Source organism: Pteronotus mesoamericanus, unplaced genomic scaffold (assembly GCF_021234165.1).
Source record: "Pteronotus mesoamericanus isolate MK-2021 breed Mesoamerican mustached bat unplaced genomic scaffold, CSHL_Meso_final contig_25, whole genome shotgun sequence".
NCBI classification, from domain to species: Eukaryota; Metazoa; Chordata; class Mammalia; order Chiroptera; family Mormoopidae; genus Pteronotus; species Pteronotus mesoamericanus.
In genome coordinates, this window is record NW_026555105.1 from 20578738 (window position 1) to 20597307 (window position 18570).

The 18570-nt window shown below is 41.8% G+C and overlaps 1 protein-coding gene across 1 annotated transcript; it reads right to left on the bottom strand.

Moving 5' to 3' along the window:
- Positions 1–10531: 10531 nt before the first annotated feature.
- Positions 10532–18271, bottom strand: DEFB123 (defensin beta 123). The gene is made up of 2 exons (XM_054573452.1): positions 18214–18271; positions 10532–10680 (listed from the first exon to the last, which is right to left on the bottom strand). The coding sequence occupies exons 1-2, from the start codon at positions 18269–18271 to the stop codon at positions 10532–10534; spliced, it is 207 nt and encodes a 68-aa protein (XP_054429427.1).
- Between the last annotated feature and the right edge of the window lie 299 nt (positions 18272–18570).

Consider the following 18570-nt stretch of genomic DNA (forward strand, 5'->3'; position numbering starts at 1 on the left):
TTGGGTCTGGGGCTGGCACACTTGCGCTCCAATAAAATACATGCTGCCCCTTGTCTCCTTTTGCTGTTTGCTCAATGCCCCTCTACTCCCACCTCTCCCAGAGCTGGGGAGGGGAGGGTGGGGAGGTCGATGGTATGTGGGAGATGGAGGGGTGGGTGGTGGAGGGAGTGAAGTACCCGAAGAGAGTGGGCATTAATGACCATTGTAAATGGTTCCGGTCCTGCCTGTATCACTTTTGCTGCGTCCAACTCCAGAAAAACTGCTCAGTTTTTGTCAACCTCCCTAGTCTCCTCATCCATAAAATAAGGGTAATTATAGTATCAGGAGATTAGGACTTTATAGACGGTAGAGTTAATAATAGGAGTTAACTGCAATAATCATGAGAATTAATAATGAGTTAATACTAATAGAGTTAAAACATATTCTGGTATTCAGAATAAGATGGTGCATTGGGCTCTACAGGCAAATACCAGTGAGAGTGAAAGAATTTTTCTATGTTCTTTTATCTCCTACTTCAACATTTCAACAGTCTGCATGGGTGAAAAATAAGGATTTTATGAAAAGGAAGTTTTCATATAAACAGGGAGGAGTAAGAGAGGAAAACTCTGCCTCTTCTAGGCCCGAGGAACTGCGGGAATAGCAAGTCAGGGAGAAATCAGTGTTGGAGAGGTAGGTGCACAGAGAAGCATTCTAATTGCCCTGTATCAGGACTGTGCTTGGCTAAAAAAATTAGAAAACCCGATTTGTAGGAACTTACTTCCCAAAATAAGAAGTCTGGAGGTAGTAGCAACCACGTCAGGGCAAGCGTGTCTGCAGTCCTCTTGGGTCCCGTAACTTCAGGGCTCACATAATTGTTTAAAGCAAGAAGTAGGGAGCTTCTCACCTTTCTCGGGAAAGCAAAAACTTGCCCTGGAGACCCCCTCAGCAGACTTCCACTTACTTTTCATGGGCCAGACTGCGGCACATGGCTACTCCTGATGGGAGGGAGGCTGGGAAAGAAAGTATGGAGCTGTTCTAGCCTCTGTTGTAGACTGGAGTTGGGGAGGAAGGGAGTTGAGAGACCCTCAGAGCTGGCCCATGCTCTCCCTGGGACTGAGCCCAGAAGGGGGCAGGTGTGTGGGACCAGTCGAGAGGAACTCCAAGGGCAGAGGGGCTCGCGTCCACTGTCCTTTGAGGATTTTTAGAGAAGTCTGGGGTGGCCTTGGAGTAAGAAAACAGACCTGGCATGGCCGAGGTAAGAAGGGAATGGCAAAGCTCAGAATGCTTACCAGCAGAAGAGGTGAAGAGCCCAGGGCTGGAGCAGAGTTTTGGAGGTGACCCTATGTGCCAGGTGTTAACTCCTTAGTTTCTGGCATGAGAGGGACCCGGGGATATGCCAGAGGAGCTGGAGCAGAGGAGGGGAGGCCCAAGGGGGTGGGCTGCTGCGCTTCACCAACCGGGAAGAAAGCATTCAATTACTTGAATAAAAACCTGCATATTAGTCCTGCTTTTGAACCTCCATTAGATTCTGGAGGGGTGGTCTAGACGTTGAACCGAGAGCCAGGGGCCCTGTTTTAGGAGCCAGCCTGCTCAGGGAAGGGCAGTCATGGTGTCTGGACCCTGGAAACAGGACAAGAGGTGGGCACAGAATCACAGAGACCTGACACGAAGTGGCGTTTGTCTGATACCTCCACTAGGCCTCAGTGAGTCCACAGGGAACTAGACCAGTTCACCAGCAACCAGCCATAGCTGAAAGCCAGCGGCGGGCCCACGCACCCAGATCCCAGCAGATGTCAGCTGCACCCAGCCATCGAATCTTCCCACCCTCACCGCAGCCTTCATATTGAGAGGGCCGGGAGGAAGAGAAGAGGAAGCCGAAAGAGCAATTACACCAGAGACCAAGCCTCTCTCAGCTCAAGAAACCTCCAGAGACTACTGAAATTATTGAATTAGGCTAAGTTTTAAATAGGATTGAACTAAATTTAGCTCTGCACTGTGACCCCTCCCCTCTCAATTGTTTTACAGATAGTGAAGAAGCTAGGTTTTCTTTGCCTCAGACGTAGTTCGAGGGAATTTGTGACCTTTGCAGAGAAGATGGTGATGATTTCCGGGACTGAGGAGTCAGGCACTCAAGTTCATACTCCCGCTCTGCTACTTACAGGCCACAGGCCGTGTGATCGGGGCCAGTCACTTCCTGTGTCTGATGTCAGGATTCTCTGCAAAATGGGCATGATGACAGCTCTTACTGGGGTAGCTGAGGGGTCAGATGAGATCATCTGGCACTTTGTAAGTGTTCAGCAAATGAAATGCACAACTGCTATCACTTCTGAGCAAGAGGCGCACCTCGAGCCTTCTCTACATGATTTCAGACTTTGAGAAAATCTGTAATAATACAAAGAATTCCCATAGACCTTTCATCCAGTTTTTTCTAATGTTTACATTTTACCACTTTCACACTGCCATTTTCTCTCTCTCTTTCTTTCTCTCTATACATATATTTACATATAAATATAGTAACATATATTGCAGACATGATCCCTTCATACCTCGATATGTCAGTAGTTTTTCCTGAAAACAACGGCATTTTAAAAAATATAACCACAGCACAATGATAAAAATCAGACCATTAACATTGGACAAAATGGTCTAATCTTCAGACCTTATTCAGATTCTACCAGCTGTTCCAAAGAAGCTCTTGATAGCAAAAGAAAATCCCTGAGTCAAGCATTACATTCAGTGGTCATGTTTCTTTGATCTCTTTTACTCTCAAAGAGTTCTTTAGTCTTTCATGACATTGATATCCATGAGGAGTCCAGGTCAGTGATTTTGTGAAATGTCCCCCAGTGTGAGCTTGTCTGATGTTTCCTCATGATTGGATCCAACTTATGCGTTCTGGGCGGGATGCTACAGAAGTGACGCCGTGTTCCTCTCAGTGCGTCACGTCAGAGGCAGCCTCTGTTCTCCTGAGGGTAGAACCAAGACAAAACCGACTCGATAGCTTTCTGAAGCTCAAATCTCACATGTGAAGGGCTGTTTCCTCCCAGTGTCCCAACAGACACTTGTCTAAGTCTATATCCAACCTCCTACGTCCTAAGGCTGTACCTAACAAGCCAAGGAGACTAGGCAGTTCTAGGCTGGAAGGTTCCTCTAGGTATTTCACAGATCAGGCTCCCAAGCGCAGAGAAGGAAGGTGACTTGTCCAAGGCCATCAAGTTCCTGAGACACAGAGCGAGGATGTGGACTTAAATCTTCGGGCCTCAGGTCAAGGCTTTTTCTGAGGTGTAACAATAGTCTCACGTTGAGAGGCCAGGGGATGCTCTGGGAGAAAGGAAGCTCCCTGGCAGTGGGTGTGCAGGGTGAGCCGCGTGGGGGAAGGGTACTAGAGGAGGGAGTCCGGCTCTGCAAGGTGCTCAGAAGTCTTATCTCAGAGCACAGACAGTCCCCAAAGAGACGGTGAATGGCTGAGCTAATGATAATGATAGTATCGGTGAGCTTTCAGGAAGTGCTAACTGCTTTACACATATCATCTCACCTATTACTCACAGTCCTGTGATAATATTGTGCCCTCCTTTTCTATAAGGCAATTTAAATTCTTAAGTAAGTGAGTTGCCTAGGTCATATACCCAGTAAGTGGTGGCACTGGGACGCCACCCCTGTCCTCAGGCACTTGATTTCGTCTTCCAGGCTCACCCTTATTTTAAAGTAACATTTTTTTTTCTAATTTTAAAAGTAATCCATGTTCATTGGGGAAAAGTTAGAAAACAGAGAAGCACAACTAAGAAAGCAAAAATCATCAATACTTTCACTACACTTAAATACCCACAAACTAAAAAAATATGTAAAATGTGGCTTACAAGTAAAATGGAATCAAACTGTATATATTTTTGTGACTTACAAATGAAATGGAACCAAACTATGTATTTTTGTGTACTTATCAATATATCATAAGCATTTCCATACATGCTTAGAAATTCTTCCACCACAAGATTTTCAGCACTAAAATGTCTCTTGAAATTTCTTTAAAAATTTCCAATTTTTATTACTTAAGTAATACATTTAGAACGCATTGTGCGGAATAAAACATAGATAAGCTTGAAAATATTCACCACTCTTATAATCCTGTTAGCTTTTGGTACTTATTTGTCAGGATGGATCTATCTCTGTCTCTATCTCTATCTCTCATCTTTCTATATAAGGTTGACTCTTCAACAACATGTTTTTTTAAAAAAGGTTTTATTTGTTTATTTCTAGAGAGAGGGGAAGGGATGGAGAAAGAGAGAGAGAGAAACATTGATGTGTGAAAGACACATTGATCAGTTGCCTCTCCCATGTCCCCAGCTGAGGACCTGGCCTGCAGCCCAGGCATGTGCCCTGACTGGGAATCCAACTGGCAACCTTTCGATTCACAGGAAACATCGATCCACTGAGCCACACCAGCCAGGGCTGAACAATGTGGTTTGAATTGCACAAGTCCACTTATATGTAGATTTTTATTTTTATTTATTTTTAAAAAGATTTTACTTATTTATTTTTAGAGAGAGGGGAAGATAGGAGAAAAAGAGAGGGTGAGAAACATTGATGTGAGAGAGAAACATCCATCGGTTGCCTCTCATTCGTGCTCTGACCTGGAACCAAACCTGCAACCCAGACACTTGCCCTGACTGGAATTGAACCAGCGACTTTAGCTTTGTGGGAGGATGCCCAACCAACTGAGCACCAACACTCAGGACTATACATGGAGTTTTGATAATAAATATATAAATATATTTTTTCTTCCTTATGATTTTCTTAACATTTTTTCTTAGCTTATGTTTGAATACAGTATATAATATATACAACATACAAAGCATGTGTTGATCAACTTTATGTTGTCAGTAAGACTTCTGGTCAACAATAGGCTGTTAGTAGCTAAATTTTGGGGAAGTCAAAAATTGTAATAAATTTTTGACTGAAACTTTGACTATGTGTATGTATATATAGATATATTTTATACTTACAAACTAGTGTGTTTGTGTGTGTATGTATACTATATCTATATGGATAATAGGTATCTATATTTATACATAGATATATTCATATAGATATCTCTCTAGAGACATATTTTCTATATATCTATTATGCATTTTTCATACCCATTGAGATTCTTCTGTTGGAGATAAGAAGAGATTCTTATTTGCTGCTCAGGGGGACCCCTTTGGACTTGTAAGAAAAGAACAAGGGGGTTACAACAATGGCTGCTGTAGAAGGTTCGAGGTAGAATGGGGTGACTCCTCACCTCCTTCCCACCTGGGTTTTTGATAGCAGAGTGTTGAGTGGAATTGTTCATTGTACCAGGGCTATATTTATCTTTGAGAGCCAGGCAACAATCACATAATACTCAAATTACCCTAGAAAATTGCTTAGGAATGTGCCTTTATGGAGACTGATATACATAGCAAGCTTTCCTCCATTAATGGAACACATCGGAGCAAAGGAACTGATTGGTTATATTTAGGAGTCATCTCTATGAAAAATAAATATCTCTCCACAGCGGAATATCCCACAGTGAAGTGTGATGCCTTCATGGCCAGGTGCTTTTGTGGCAACAGGAACCAAGACAATTCCCTTCTCCAATCAGCAGGCACTGGCTCAAGGAGGGGTTGCTTTGGCTTGTTTGGAATGATATTGTTCATACATTGCAATGGAAATGTAACATGGACAACCACTTTGGAAAAAAAGTTGCAAAGTTACTTATAAAATTAAATAGAAATATGTATATACAAATATTTCTTTATTGATGTTTTTAGCAGCTTTATTTATAATATCCCATAACTGGAAACAACTCAAAGGATCAACAAGTAAAAGGATAAATTGAGTTACATTCATATGGTACAATCCTATTCAATAAACAACAATAACAATTTACTGATATACAACATGAATTAATCTCAAAAACATTATGTGAAGCCAAAGAAGCCAAATACAAAGGTGGACACACTGAATGACTCCATTTATATGAAGCCTTAAGAAAGGCAAAGCTAAGTTGATTTTAAAAATGAGAAAAAAGTTTTTAAAATCTCTGAAAAACTTTACTTCTCTCTCTCTTTTTTTTCCTCTGAGCACATGTAGTTGAATTTGGGTAAGTTATCGGTGCTTGTCATGCAGCGTCTCTTGTTTGAGAAAGAACAGGCTATCCAGGAAGAGGAGGGTGTTGCTGGCTAGACGAAAGGAGAGATACTGCCCTCTAGGGGTTGTCTTGGGAATTTGCTGGTGGCTTTTTTTTTTTTTTTTTTTTTTTGGTCAAAATTAATGGGGCCCCTACTGGAATTGAGTAGGTTGGGGACCTGGGATGCTAGGTGGCATGCAATGTGTGACTGTCCTGGAAAATGAAGTATTGTTATTTCTCCCAAACAAAATTCAAATATTTTGCTAGACACTTATGTAGGTGAGAAACCCATTTATAATTCTCTTATGGAGCCCAGAATCTAAGGCTGTTTTGCAGGCATTTGTTGCACATTGAATTTTCCTGAAATGAAACCCTAAGTCAAGGGCTGATTATACCTTGTTCTGGGTAGGACTTTTCCCGAGACGTTCACCATTTTGGAAAGCCAGGACACAAACAGCAAACATTGCGGGCAGTGTCTGCGGTGTGCACGCAGCACACCCTTGCGGGCCTGCCTTGGTACGCTGTCGCACTCATGCTGTGTGCGAGGTCTCGCTCACACGCATTCGGTCTCTAAGTGTACCCACATGTCAAAACACATATTATTATAGAAGTTTACTTCCTCCTTTATATTATAGTTAGCGTTTAATTTGTTTTTTTTTTCTTGAAATTATGTGAGTAGATGGGTTACAATTGTTTATGAATCTAATTTTAAGACCAAAAGGGGGCATTAAAAATATTTATTATATAAAGGGAGCATTGGGTCCAACAGGACCCAGTGATTGTCAAGCTCTCACCAACAAATGAGTGGGACCTCGTGAGGAGATGGAGAGTGGGACTGTCCTCTTCCTCAGAATTCCACCAACGAGGCCTGCGCTCTAATGATGTTCATTTCCCTCTAAGCACAGGGGTTTGGGGTTTCATGAGGTGAGACCCAGGCATATGCCTTCCTATGGAAGTTCATGGCAAGGATACATGGAAAAGCAAATACACAGGAGGCTGTGCATGTCCCTTCCATTAATAGTCTTCTAGCCCTGTGAACAGCCTTGGCTGAAATGACAGGTATATGCACGCCAGAACCCCTTCCTCCCTGCGCCCCAGACATAGCTGATTGGAAAAGAGGTGGGCGCTTCCTCAAACCAAGCTAATCCCGTAGGTTGACCAGTGACCTACACACAAGATGGGCTGGTCCAAAGTGTTGAACTGGATCAATCAGATTCTCTGTTATGTGGATTTGAATTGGGAAATACACAGAATAAAGTAGTGCATAACTGAAGTTGAAACTGAGTAGCTGCCTTGGTAAAAGTCAAGGTTGAAGACTGGGGTGGGTGGTGGGAAGAGGGGTGGAGTAAAGAATAATTTGAGGAAGCAGCAGCTATGAGTAAACAGAAGCCATCAGAAATGTAGGGCAGACAGCCCTCTACTTTAATCCATAAAATACTTAATGTTTAAATCCAAACATCAAAGTGTTGTGGGTCTAACACAGTCTCTGCCTCACAAATCTCAACCCAGGTCTCCCTCCCCTTGCACTCCAGGTTTAGCTACACGCCATTCTCTCCGTCTCCGGAACAAGCCACCCTTGTCTCAAAAAGCCTACGCACATGCTACCTGGAATGTTCTGCACACTCCCTCTCAACTCTTTGCAAACAGGAGTCGTCATTCTACAAATCCCAGGTCAAATGCCACCTCCTCAGAGAGAGTTATACTGATAGCCCATGGAGATCTACCTCTCTCGTAATCCCCCCCACCTTTGTTCTCAATTTCTAGACTCTTCATAGCCTTTTCAGATTATGAAATTATTTCTTGTTTAATACTTTTTCCTCCACAGTTTGTAGACTCCACAATGGCAAAGCCCATGTTTGTTTCATTTAACATTGTATAACTAGAGGAAAAACATGGTGCTTAGCAAAAAATAGATGATCAATAAATATTTGTATATAACTAAATGAACAAATAAATATATATTTTAATATATAAAAATATAATATATAATATATATTAAAATATATATTTTTTACTATGGTTAAGAAGATCTAAGGCATGGGGCAAAAAATCCTTAGCTTCACAAGAGTCACATGTCCCTTAAGAATGGGGATACGTGCTGAGGAAAGTGTTGTTAAAAGGTTTTGTCATTGTGCAAACATCATAGAGTGCAGTTGTGGTTAGAACATATGGTATGTTTAAGAAACTGACCAGTTGTTTCCAAGTGGTTTACTATTTTACGTTCCCACCAGCAATATATGAGAGTTCCAGTTGTCAAAACTTGTTTCTCATCAACAATTGTATGGTCAATTGTTTTAACTTAGATATTCTAATATAAGTGCAGTAGTATTTTACTGTAGTTTTAATTTTCATTTCTCTAATATTTATAAATTTTCATGTTTTTATTTGTCACATATGTAGCTTTTTTGGTGAAGTGTCAGTTCAACTCTTTATGCTCATGTTGTTACTGAGTTGTTTGTTTTTTTGAGTTTTGAGAGTTCTTTACGTATTTTGAAGAAAAAATTCTATATAAGATATGTAATTTTAAAATATTTTCTTTTCCAGGCCTTTTTTGACTGATTTTGCTTTTTTATTTTTTCTGGTCTCAATTCTTAGGGCACTTAATGTTCATAGCTTTTATCTCTTTTTTAAAAAAGTTTAATTTTCATATACTGAGGAGCCAAAAATATTTAAAAATGTATAAAGTATAAAAGACATTAAGACAATGAGTATCTCTATTTCTAATATCCAGATAAAAAAATAACAACACAACTTCTTCCAATTCCTATATTCTTAGAGGTAGTCATTAGCCTAAATTTGTGCTTTATTGGTAATTTTATCACCTATATCTATGTCCTTAACAAAATATTTGTTAATATGTGCACAGTTTTGAGTAAATTCTTGGAAAAATTTTTGTTAAGGCTTCGGTTGGAATTTCATTGAACCTAGAAAACAATTAATATAGAATTGACATCTTTAAGATAGTGAGTCTTCTAATTCATGAACATGGTATGTATCATTATTAATTTAGGCTTTCTTTATTGTTTTTCAATAAGGGCTTCTAATATTATCCATAAAATTTTTGAACATGTCTTCTTTGAAATATTCACAGTTTTTGGAACATTTTTTTTCTTTTGTCTGTTAGCAGTTTGATTTAGCTACACTTAGATTTGATCTTCTTTGTGCTTATCCTGCTTGGAGTTCACTAAGCCTCTTGTGTCTGCGATTGATGTCTTTTAACAATATTTATCTTCTTATGCATGTCTTTACATTCTTGTGTGCTATAAACTGTATTTAAAAGAACTATAGAGAGTAGAATAATTATTGTTTTCACTCAGGGAGAGCATATCCTCTTCCCTCTGTTAGTTGATACTGGTTATTAATATACTTCTGAAAACCTAGACAACAAAAAGTTCTTAGTTCTTATAGGTGTCAGACAGATATGAGGTAAATTTTAAAATTCCAAAGTAATACTTTATTTGATAGTAATGAGGGTACAGAGCTTAATAATATAATTAAAGATAGCTTGTAAGAGCATAGTAGAATTACTGGGAGCAACCTGAGTTAATCTCTGCAAGTGAACATGTACATACTTTGAGCCTTCTACCTTAAAAAATTCTAGAAACATATGAATACATAAGTACACCTTTCATTAGCTGCCAGAACCATGGTATCATCATGTCATGTAGAGTCCTGAAAATTCCACTGCACTCTTGTGAGAGAGTGAGATTGAAAAACGTGAATAAGGTTTTATTGTTATTACGAAAATAGTTTTGACTTCACCAACTACCTGAAAGGGGAACTCCAGGGACCTGGAGTGGGAAGGAGGGGTAGACTGACAGACTAACATGGGAATCAGCTAGAGGGGTTTATGTTACTTTATTTTATTAAAATATTTTATTTATTTATTTATTTAGAGAGAAAGAGAGGGAGAGAAACATTGACATGAGAGGGAAACATCGGTTGCCTCTCGAACCCACCCAGCCAGGGATGGAACCACAACCCAGGCATGTACCTTGACCTGGAATTGAACCTGCGACCTTTCGCATTGCCGGAGGACATCCAACTGAGTCACACTAGTCAGTTTATTTTTAATTTTTTTCTTTTTTTATCCTTGCTCAAGGACATTTTTTTCATTGCTTTTACAGAGAGAGGAGAGAGAGAAACGTCGTTGTGAGAGAGAAGCACCAACTGGCTGCCTCCCATACTTGCCCAGACCAGGGATTGAACCCTCAGCCCAGGCATGTGCCCCAACCAGGAACCAAACCAAAACTTCTTGGCCACAGGATGACCCTCTAACCAATTGAATCACACTGGTCCAGGGCCAGAGGTGTTTATTGACGGAACTCAGGAACTCTAGAGCGTGGGGGAGTTAGACTCAGAATAGCCTCCTCTGCATTTTTATTATGGCTTTAGGCTTCAGAGAACTCAAAATGACCATGGCTTTGTTCTTTTTGGCTGGAACTTGAGCTTCACACAGCATGGCTTATTATTTGTGCAGTAAACATACATCTTTTCCTTCTTGGGGCATGTGCGGCGGCATTTGCCATGAAGATTCCAGCATTTTTGGGTGTCACCTGACACAAAAAAAGACAAAAGAATGGAGACAATGTCAGTCCTAAGAAGAGGTAGGTTCTGGATTTGAAAGGTCTATAAAAGGATTAAAACAGGTATGATATGGGATCCACTGTTTCCCTGGTCTTTCACCCCCGCCTTCTTTCTTCCCCTCTCTTTAAAAAAATTTTGGTAAAATACAAATAATATAAAATTTACCAGTTTAAGCATTTTTAAAGTGTACAGCTCAGGGTCATTAAGCACATTCACAGTGTTGTACCACCATCACCATCTAGTTCAAGAACTTGCAAAATCATCCCAAACAGAAACCATGCACCCCCATCTTCTCATTTCCTCCTCCCCCCGGCCTTGAGCAACCACCAATTTGCCCTCCTTTCTCTAGGTTTGCCTACTCTGGATATTTGATGCCAAAGGAATCATATATAATAAAATGTGACCTTTTGTGTCTTCTTTCACTTAGCATAATGTTTTAAAGGTTCATCCGTATTATTTTTTAAAAATATTTTTTTAATTTATTTTTTAGAGAGAGGGGAGAAGAGGGAGAAAGAGAGGAGAGAAACATCAATATGTGAGAGAAACACCGATCGGTTGCGTCTCGCACGTGCCCCGACTGGGGACCTGGCCCGCAACCCAGGCATGTGCCCTGACAGGGAATTGAACCGGTGAACTGGCAACCTTTCACTTCATGGGAGGATTCCCAACAAGCTGAGCCACACCTGTTAGGACTATACTGGGTTTTTAAAAAAAATTTTTTTGTTAACATTCCATCATAACTCTCTTCATAATTTTATGTTTATTTTATTTTGTTTTTGCCAAGGTCTCTCAAGACGGTGGCTATACCTAGGTTTTTTGTGTTTTTTGTTTGTTTGTTTGTTTGTTTTTGTTCTTTTACCTGTGGCAAAATACGCTTAACATAAATTTACCATCTTAACCATTTTTAAGTCTACAGTTTGGTGGTGTTAAATACATTGACATTGTTTTGCATCCACCATCACCATCTATATAACTTTTTTCATCTTGTAAAACTGAAACTCTATACCCATTAAACAATAATTTCCCATTCTCTCTTCCCTCAGCCCCGGGCAAGAACCCATCCACATTGTTCTTGAAACTTTTTCTGTCCCAGAATCTTGACTAACCGACAAACTAAAAGGCTTGCAAAAATAGCTTTTGAAAAAACTGTTCTGACAATTCTGGGGGTGGGATTGCACCATCGACACCAACCAAGAGGTACAAAGTCTGGAACAGTTCCCAACTATTCCAACCACAAGTTTTGCAGCAGTTAAAGAGCAGTTAAAATATCTGCTACTTGAGCCAGATAATGACATCACCCCCCCTTTCTTTATGCTATAGAAATTCCAGGCCTGCAAGGACTTGGGGTTGCAGGCGCTCCCTGATGTCCTTTAGCTGAAGAAAGACTGTGACCTCTACCTGTTCCAGTCAAACTACTTTCTGTAGACAGTTTGGCGCCACGACCATTCTTTATTTCAATAATTTGTAATTTATTCTTTGTTGTTTCCTTCTTTCTGTTCAAGATTCAGGCCAGGTTTATTTTGTGATCAGGAATAAGTTTTCTTTGAGATTATCTTGTGACCAACATGGGGAAAAATTTGCGCTCAGTGGAAAACTATTCATTGTCTGGAGCAGTCCTTTCAACTGGGGCGATTTAGATCCCCAGGGGATGTTTGGCAATGAAATATCTGGAGACACTTTCAGTTTTCACGGCTGGTGGAGGGGCGCTACAGCAATTACTGGGTGGAAGCCAAGGATTCGTCTAAACAACCTACCATGCACAGGCCAGTCACAACAGAGAATTACCCAGCCCAAGTGTCAGTAATTGCCAATAGTGTCAATAGTCCCTGGTCTAGATAGATTGCAACCTTTAGAGCTATCTGATTTTGATTATATGGGAATTATTTTGTGAACTTTTAATAAATGATAGTAATGCAAAATAATTATTTTCTACATCTATGTAAGTATGCTCTGCTCCACAGAGGTTCTATAGGCTTCCTCCTTCAGCATGGGGAGTGGGGAGCCAGTTTTTTAAAACCTATTTGTAAATTCATTTCAACATTCCTTTATTCCATATATACATTTGTGCTTTGACCCAGTTATAAAATCTGCCTTATACTGTCATTGTGGGTTACTAAAAAAATTTTTAACACATTAATTTTTAGATAGCTTATGAGACCCAGGCATTTACTTTAAAAAAAAAAATTACCTTTAAAAACTTCTTTGGAACCTTGAGCAAACTGAACCCATAGGCACTCCATTCTGAGAGATTAAACTGAGGGAAATGAGGGTGTTTGCTTCGATCAGATGTATTATGACACGTGTGTTTCTGGGCCGTCTGAAATGGGGCGGGGTGAAAAATCCAACCCGTCACAGTAAAGAAAACTTAGGGAGCTATTTTAAGGAAGCATTGGTGGAGAAGTTTTAATAGGATCATGAGGCTAGTTCCAGTATTTGTCCCACCCGCTATTTTAGTAACTCTGGAAGAACAGCGAAGTTGGCACGTGGAAAAGAACCACCAGCTCCCTCAATCTCAAGCATTTGAGTATTTACTTAAGAAGTAAATACTGAAACTCTATAGAAGTAAATACTGTCTGCCTTTTCTGTGAATGACTAGATGCTTTTCCTTGTTAGAAAGCAACAACAGCATGGCCTGTGGCTAAAAAAGAATTGTTGTTTGTAGTTCTAGAAAAGGCCAAACTAAAGTGACAGAATACAGACTAGTGGCTGCTGGTGGCTGGGGGGCTGGGGTGGTGACTGATTGCAAAAGGGCACAAGAAGTCTTTTTGGGGATGATAGAAATGAATTATACTGACTGTGGTGGTGGTTATATGAATGTATGCATTTGTTGAGGCTCATACTGTATACTTAAAATGTGGGCATTTATTTTCTATAAATTTTAACTCAGTAAAACTGATAAAAAGGAAATAATAAGAGAAAAATTCAATAGGAAGTGACAAATATTGAAGACAGGCAAAGGAGATTCAACATAGAGGCAAGAAGTTACCCTGAGGGTGGAAAAACAGAGCAAGATATCAGAAAAACACTCAAACTGCCAATTAAGAAGTTCTTTAAATAAAAGATGACTTGAAAATGGCAGAGTATATGGCGTATCTGAGAATGTTGGTGTGGAAGAAGGAAAATACAGAAAGGAAAATGAAATATTTTAAGTACCAATCCTATAGTCCAATAGAAAGTATCAATGTGAATTCATGAGTTATTTAATATACATTTAAATGTATTGATTTTCCCTCCTAGGTCTGTCTACTGAAAAGATAAAGAAAGGACCCATTTAGTAGCATTGGCTATCTCTAGCAACTAGATCCTAGTTCTGAAATACCATTTTCCTATTAAAAAAAATCAGCTTCTTAAAGAAATGGCTTTCGAGATCTGTGGCAGTAATTGCACAAGATGATCCAAGAATATCTTGTCACACCAGATAACCATATAAATGATAAAGACAAGAAAGGGATGAAGATGTAACAGTAAATTAAAAAACCTTAAGGGGTATCAGATTTTAAAAGTGGACATGACAAAAATAAGGTGCATATGGATGCATCCTTAGCAAGGAAACTATAAAGAAATGCAAAGAATTGATGGCTATAAAAGTCAAGCTATTGTGTAATTTGGGGAAGGGCGAGAGTTGTCATGGGAGGTAGGCGGGAGCTGGGGGTTTTTTTGGTGACTGTCAATGGTCTATTTACTGACCTTGACGACGGTTACAAGGTTGTGTGCTTTCTAACAATTCATTAGGCTGTGCATCTGTTTCATGTGACTTTCATAATCTGTAACGATGCATTTTATTTTACAAAAAAGAAAACGAAAAACCCTTCACCATTTAACGATAAAAGCTCGATTTTACATTCAGAGCGTCAAGATGAATTGCTGGTGAGAGCGAGAGAAAAGATGGTCTCATCCACCTTGTTTTTGCCTCTTTGGAGGCTACGTAGCAATGATTCACACATTTTAAAATCGGGTGCAGAATTTGCCTAGCAATTTTCATTCTAGGTGCCTCTCTTAGGGAAATATTCACATGCATAGACTGAGAATATAGTTGTATTGGAGATAAAATTAGAAACAAGTTAGAGGTAGACACTGCCCTCAGAGGCTTTCCAGTCTAGCGGTGGTGGAGGGCGGGGCAGGGGGCTGTAAAAGAAATAGCTTCCCAGATATTTGATTGACTAGAGTTAAAATGAGTGTTATAAATGAAGAACTGTGGGTGCTGTGTATGAGGACGTAAAATGGAAAATAGGTGACATGTCCCACCTAAGCCTAATACCTGTTGGGTTCTTGGGCTTCACACGTAAGTCCAGAATTTTGGCAATTAAAGTAACTTAAGTATTTTGAAGACATTAAAGTAATACATATTTTATTCCCCTTTAATTTTGGTTGCCAAAAAGCAGAATCAGGCTGCTTCTGGGCTTTCAGGAAATGGTAAAGAACAGTTTAAATGACAGTTATTGCTCAGTTTAAATGAGATGAGTTGTTTTAGTTTATAGCAAGACAATAATTTTTAAGAACTAAAATTTATCAAGAACAGTCCGGATTTCCAATCTCAAAGGGCTTCTGTACATATTACTAGGTGAGCCTTGTAGATTCAGATAAGACTACAGAAACTTCCATTCAATCTCTGTTACCACCATCACACCCAACAGGAAGTCGAAAGGAAACACTCTCCGTAGGGGAAACTGTGCAATTAAATCCACTTTCTGCAGCAACAGCAGCAGCTGCAGACCCGAGAGTTCCATTAGAACCTCATAATTCATCTTGGCCAACCAGGCTGATGGCGGACTCACCAGCAAACTAGGGACCAAGGCTTTCCACCCTTGCCTCACTACTGGCCTGCTGGTCGACCTAGGACATTGGCTAACTAACGTGAGAAAAACAGGGGCAAGAGAGTCTTTTCCTATGAACACCCAGATTGGCCTGGACAAACTGTTAGCATTGTACCCCTTGCCTCTTAGAGCATACAGAGCCCAGTAGTTGCTGACAGGACACAGAATATCATGGTGTCACCTGGAGGAGGATTATAAATGGCTGAGGGGCCCGGGGCAGTGTGGCTCCGTTGGTTGGAGTGCCATCCCAGACACTGAAGGGTTGTGGGTTTGATTCCTGGCCAGGGCACATGCCTGGGTTGCAGGTTCAATCCTTGGTCAGGGGGCCTACTGGAGGCAACCAATCATTGGTGTTTTTCTGTTACATCAGTGTTTCTCTCCTCGCCCCCCAACTCCTCTCTCTTGAAACAATGGAAAACTGTCCCCAGGTAAGGATAAAAAAAAGAGAGAGAGAAATGTCTGAGGCAAGTGGCTGAGCATCTCCCTCTGCCCCTCCTGTGGCATAAACTAGATCCAGAAGGTCCCTGAGTTTCCTGGGTCTCTGGTGGAGGAAGGAAAACCAGTGAGAAGCAAAAGGCCAGAAGGATTTGCCAAGAGTAGGCCCCCATGCATGAGACAGTGGGGAGGTGTGTGACAAGCCTAAACCTAAGGACCAGATGGAAGATTTGGCTGAAGAAAAGGGCTAAGTCAGTGGGGCTCTCAACAAGACTGACATTTCATTAGCCATGAGACCCAGTAGCAAGTGCCAGCAGGACACTCACTGACCACATATTGATATAATGAGGGACATTGTCCCAAAAGCTAGTGAAGGTCCAACACAGGGCCTTATCCCACTTCCTTATGCTCCTGCCCCAGGGCCTTTGCGCCTGATGTTTCCTTCAGCTTGAATGTTCTTCCCTGCAAATCCACATGGCTATCCCCTTATCCTCCCTCAGGTCACAAGGAGCCATTTCTGAGCACATCTTGAAAATGGCAAACCTACCCCCAATATTTGCCATCCCCTTTTCCTGTTTATTCTTCTCATTATGTTCATCATATGACATTCCATATGTTTCACTTATTTTAATTTTTTTCTGTCTCCCTCAATAGAATGCAAGCTCCAAGAGGACAGAGATTTTGCTTATGTTGTTTCATTCTGATGTGTTCACTGTTCTACCTCCTGCACCTGTCACAGTGCCTGGAACATGAAATCTGTTCAACCATGTTTACTGAACAAATCAAGTAATGAAATTATGATATATTAAGTTACTTTCTCTTAAACTCAGCTGCTATCCTGGGAAGGAAAAGGGGAGAGAAACAAAGGAAAAATGCTGAAAGACTGAATATTTATTTGAAAGAGACAGAATGAACTTGGTAACCATTTTAAACCAGAAAAAATGAAGATTTAACTGTTGAGTTTACACACAGTTCCTGTGTCCCACCCTTAAGGGTCCACAGCACCCTTTCCCCGATGAAAGTTCCTGGGGAAATTCAGATGAGCTCTACAAAATAGAGAGGTCATTTATATTTGTGCACCAAATTTTTAGTGTGTTCATTGTTTTCCCCTCAACCTGTTCTTGCTGTAACAGTTTGAGAAATGAGGAAACTGAAACTGAGCAGCCGAGCGGCCCACTGGAGGTCAGAGTCAGAAAATGCTGGGTTCGCTTCTAACCAGGGTTCTGGGGCTTCCTCTCTACCCCAAGAGAGCAGTTTCAGGCATTTCTCACCGGCAGATATGAGGGCTGAGGTCAGCTTGTTTAAGGAAATTCACACATTGACTCTGTGGAGAGGTTAGACGAAAGCCTGGGGGTGGGCAGAAACTTCTGGCAGTTGAGCAAGAGGGGCCAGGAAGCTCGTGTTGGAGCTGGTGGAACGGGCAGGTCTGACGCTGGTCCTTCTCCACTTGAGCTTGCCCATGGTCCCTCACCGGGCATTCAAGGCCCATCCTCCCCTTTGCCCCTTGCCGGGCCTCTGACCCACGCCCCTAGCCCACACTGCCATTTTGTGCTGAAGGCGCCATGATCTGTCCCACAGCTGGACCTTTGTGGAAGCTGACTTCTGCCTGGGACCCTGTTTCTATCCCCACCTCTTTTCCTTCCCCTTTAACTTCTACACACCTTTCGGGATGCCCAGTGTCCCCCTGGGAGGACTCCCCTGGCCCTCGGGCGGGCTGGTCCCGCCATGTGCACCCCAGCCTCCTGGCTCCCCTCTAGCACAGCTCGGGTCACCCTGGGTTGCAAACGTCATTTATCGTCTCCCCCAGGGCCATGTCATTTATCTCTGTGATCCCAGCTCCCAACACGGGGTCTGGCACAGAGGCAGCAACAGTGCATAGGGGCTTTTCTCTTCTATTAAGGTGGTTGTGACCTTTACCCAGGTTGGATTTTTTCTGGGGACTATTTTGCAAGAGGGTCACTGCTGTCCTCTCCTCTTCCTGCTTCTCTTGCCCACCTCTCCCATTCTTTCTCAGCGCCCTAGACCACCTGGGCATGCTCCCTGGGGGGGGGCATAGATAGGGTGGCTGGCCAGAAGTTCCGGATGTCATAGTTGGTACCTGAGATCTGGCACCTGCCGCTGGCAAGGATGCCCTCTCTTCAATGGCTTTGAAATGTGACCTGAGGCCTGGCAGCCCGTCCTTCCTACCCTTGGGATTCCATGACCAGGCCTCAGTCCCCAACCTCATCCCTTCCCTGAAGGGGTCCAGGTTACCTGGAGTGAGCTGGGACAAGAACAGCAGTGCAGTCAGAATCACCCAAAGGAGCTTCATGGCTGGGAGCGGCCCAAGGTAAAGTTGCAAGTCCGACGTGATGGCAAAGCTAATGAGAGCTGTCGCCTCTCTGGCGTGCACTCCCTTTGACCAATTGGAACATTTGCCACCCACACATACCCTCAGCTGCCCACGGGTACAGCCCCCGCACAGCCCACAGTGCGCAACCATGACTCCTCCTTTTGTCATTTAGGTCAGCTGGGAGAGGTCGGCCAACAAACAGGATCCGCGGTCCAAGACTTGTACACCTCCTTCCACCCAGCACTAAAAGGAGGAACCACAAGGGGGCGCTATGCACA